Raw genomic sequence first — 3,190 nt, 5'->3', positions numbered from 1 at the left:
GAGTAGCGCTTGTTTGTCATTTCTCCGATCACAAATGCAGACATGTTTTTATGTTTATGTCACACGCTTGAGGTATTCGGCCAATCACAACGCACTGGATAGCTGGCCAATCAGAGCAAACCTCGCTTTTCAGACCAATGAGTTTTTTTAAAATCGACCTGTTTCAGAAAGGCGGGGCATATAGGAGAATCAATAATGTACAGTATGTGGAAAATAATGTTTTTTTTTTACCTTAAACCGCATAAACACATTTCATTACACCAAATACACAAAATAATGTTATTTTTAGCAACATCATATGACCCCTTTAACTTGGTGGTCGAGAGCATCCTTGTCAACCTGACAAAGAGAGAAATCAACAAAAATAATTTGCATATGTTGTTTACAGCTGTATAAAGTCTCCACCTAACAAACTTACTCCAATCGTGCGGACGTTATCATTGAAGATCTTCTCCCGGCGTTGTAGTTCCCTGTTTCTCCTTCTGTCAAGATGAACAGCTTCAACTCGGTCTGACAGATGCTCAACTTGATTCATTGTGTATCACCACTTCAAATCGATATAACGAATATAATCGACATACTGGATGTCACAAAACGAGGGAAACCCACAAACAAACACGTTGCTAAGAGACTGAAAATATGTGTTTGAAAGTTTGCGCCCTCTCACTGTTGTTTTTCATACTGCAATTCAGTTGTCCTGTTAATCAGAATGGCTGAAATTCACCACACACACTCCAGATACATATTTATTATTATAGGTTTCAATCGTATATACAGGTAATTAAACTCTTTTCAAAACTTCTGCTTTGATCCTGTTATCTTTTTTTATTGCTCCACGTCCATAAAATCCTTTGCGTGCTAAATTCCACTGATGATGGAATCCATATGATAATATGCTTTATTGATGCTGCAGCGTTTAGACTAGTACTTTTTATTATTTATCTTATATTTGTTATGCTGCACACCAACACCAATGTCATTTTATTGTAATAGTTTTATCAGTGTTTGAACAACATTTTGAAATGTTATCAGTAGTTTAGCAACATGAAAATGATACTTCAAAAGAACGTGATTATGAAATCTGTCACATGACACAGACCTCACAGTAACAATATAACACTCAAACATTCATTTTAATGTGCAGTTGTTTCAGTGTAGGCTAATTAACCCTGTCACCAGGTTAAACTGGCAGTTGATTTAAACTTGTAACAAAAAATAATTCACAAACAAGAACACAATCAAATGTATCCATATATTTCCATTCACATTCTTGTACACATACAGTATTATATTTTGAAGTTTCTTCTACATCTACTTCCTTTACAATGTTTTCACTTCTGTCAAATTTCCTTTTAAAAGTCTTTGATGACATGTTGTATTGTCCATTTTTGTCCTGTGCATGTTTGCAAAATAAGATAATAATAGGAATCCTCTCCTTGGCCAATCTCAAGACATCGAGTTGTGTTTCTGTTTCTTATTGCATTTCCCTTAAAATGGAACAGAAACCAGAAAATTAATTTTCACTGATTATAGCAATACTAAAAATATAATTGTATATGACAAAACAGAATAACCACACATTTAGCAATTCTAAGCAACGTGCTGTGAAATATTCCATAAAATATATCAATAAAATACACAGCAGGACCTTACCTGAGAAAAGTCCCAGTATATACTCAATCCTTTCTCCTTGGCATTTTTACAGTCGTGTAATGCTGGTGTCTTTCCACTGCCAGGATCCATTAGACAACGATTGGAGTTATACGTGTGAGATTTGATGCCTCCAATGTAGATCTCTCCATTACGGTTATAATAACAATGCTGTGAAAGACAGTCAAATGAAGAGTGCTTTTTGGACGTGGTTACTCAAAGCAAAGGTTTACACTCACATACAGTACCTGAGGGTCATAGTGATGACATTCATATAGAATAGGTACACTTCCAGGAACTTCGCCTTGATCAATGCAGTATCTTTCTTGAATGTCATTCTTCAGCTGTCATGAGAAATAAACAGCGGCAGTTTAGGGATAACAAGTTTAGATGGGCCAAATATCTACTAAACTTTATTTATCTCTACTTTGGTGGGGAATTGTATCAGAAGTCTTTGAGAAACTATGAGCATCTTTGTTGCTTACCACACCATAACTAATAATGTCTTCCCAGCCGTCTAGGAGAGGATATACATTCTCCAGATACCATTTGAAGGGCTTACATTTGAGTTTCTCTCGTAACTGTTTTCTTTCAGTCACATCACCTATATCAATCCCATGATTCTAGAGAAAAAATAGTTCATTTATCAACCAGGTCCAGGCTGATATGAGAATCAATGACGTTAATAGTTATACACAAGACTGCTAATATTCAGCTTCAGCTAAACTTAAAACAATGTTTACTATTACTGTTACCTTTAGAGGGAGATTCCAGGCAATATTCACATTTGATTTATATTCATCCAGCCAGATTTCGGCCACTCTCAGGGCGTTTCGAATCATGGGTCTGCTGAGATCTAGTGAATAGGGCTTATGTGCTCTTTCAATGTGTGCGATCTTTGAACACGGCACCACTTCAATACTCCCACCACAGAGCCAGACCTGATTTATACATAACAAATGCTGATCAAATTCATCGTAGGCTATATTACATACATTCTTTTGGCGCCACAATGTGTAGTAATGACTTACACGTATTGCAAGTTCAACATTTTCACCCCCGTAAATTTTCATTCCTTCGTCCAAAACTCCAATTTCTCCCAGGAATTGACGATCAGCGACAAAAATACCCATGATTGAGGGACTCCTAACAATACAGAAAAATGAAACTAAAATTGAAGGGGGTCTGAATACTTTCCGTACCCACTGTATGTTCTATTTCAATCAAATCACAAACGGCAAACTGTAGCTTATGATATATATCAAATAAAGTATTATGCGGCAGTTACAGTAGTTCGGTTCCCAGCATGATGACAAATGACTCCTTATGAGTGAGTTCAACTGTTGAAGATCGAAATAAGCATTCATTTTTATAAATGTTGCATTGTTAATTCTACCAATTATTAGGCTATTTAAAAAAACACTGATTTATTTAGGAATGAAATAATCAACTGTCCTAATAAACGAGCCCGGTCTCATGAAAATGCGTATAAATAGTACGCCAAATAAAAACGAAAACTCATGGTATTGATACGCAAAAA

General features: G+C 35.8%; 1 protein-coding gene across 1 annotated transcript in view; it reads right to left on the bottom strand.

Moving 5' to 3' along the window:
• Positions 1 to 1,352: 1,352 nt before the first annotated feature.
• LOC107701167 (probable polypeptide N-acetylgalactosaminyltransferase 8) overlaps positions 1,353 to 3,190 on the bottom strand; it is a 6,167-nt gene continuing 4,329 nt past the window's right edge. The window contains exons 7-12 of the mRNA XM_016503138.1: positions 2,682 to 2,796; positions 2,406 to 2,591; positions 2,136 to 2,273; positions 1,899 to 1,994; positions 1,654 to 1,821; positions 1,353 to 1,487 (exon numbers count right to left, since the gene is read on the bottom strand). Coding sequence (XP_016358624.1) covers positions 1,353 to 1,487; positions 1,654 to 1,821; positions 1,899 to 1,994; positions 2,136 to 2,273; positions 2,406 to 2,591; positions 2,682 to 2,796 — 838 coding nt within the window. The remainder of the gene's footprint in view (positions 1,488 to 1,653; positions 1,822 to 1,898; positions 1,995 to 2,135; positions 2,274 to 2,405; positions 2,592 to 2,681; positions 2,797 to 3,190) is intronic.

The sequence above is a fragment of the Sinocyclocheilus anshuiensis genome, unplaced genomic scaffold (genome assembly GCF_001515605.1).
Source record: "Sinocyclocheilus anshuiensis isolate Anshui unplaced genomic scaffold, SAMN03320099.WGS_v1.1 scaffold1423, whole genome shotgun sequence".
NCBI lineage: Eukaryota > Metazoa > Chordata > Actinopteri > Cypriniformes > Cyprinidae > Sinocyclocheilus > Sinocyclocheilus anshuiensis.
This window is presented reverse-complemented; position numbering and strand designations above follow the sequence as displayed.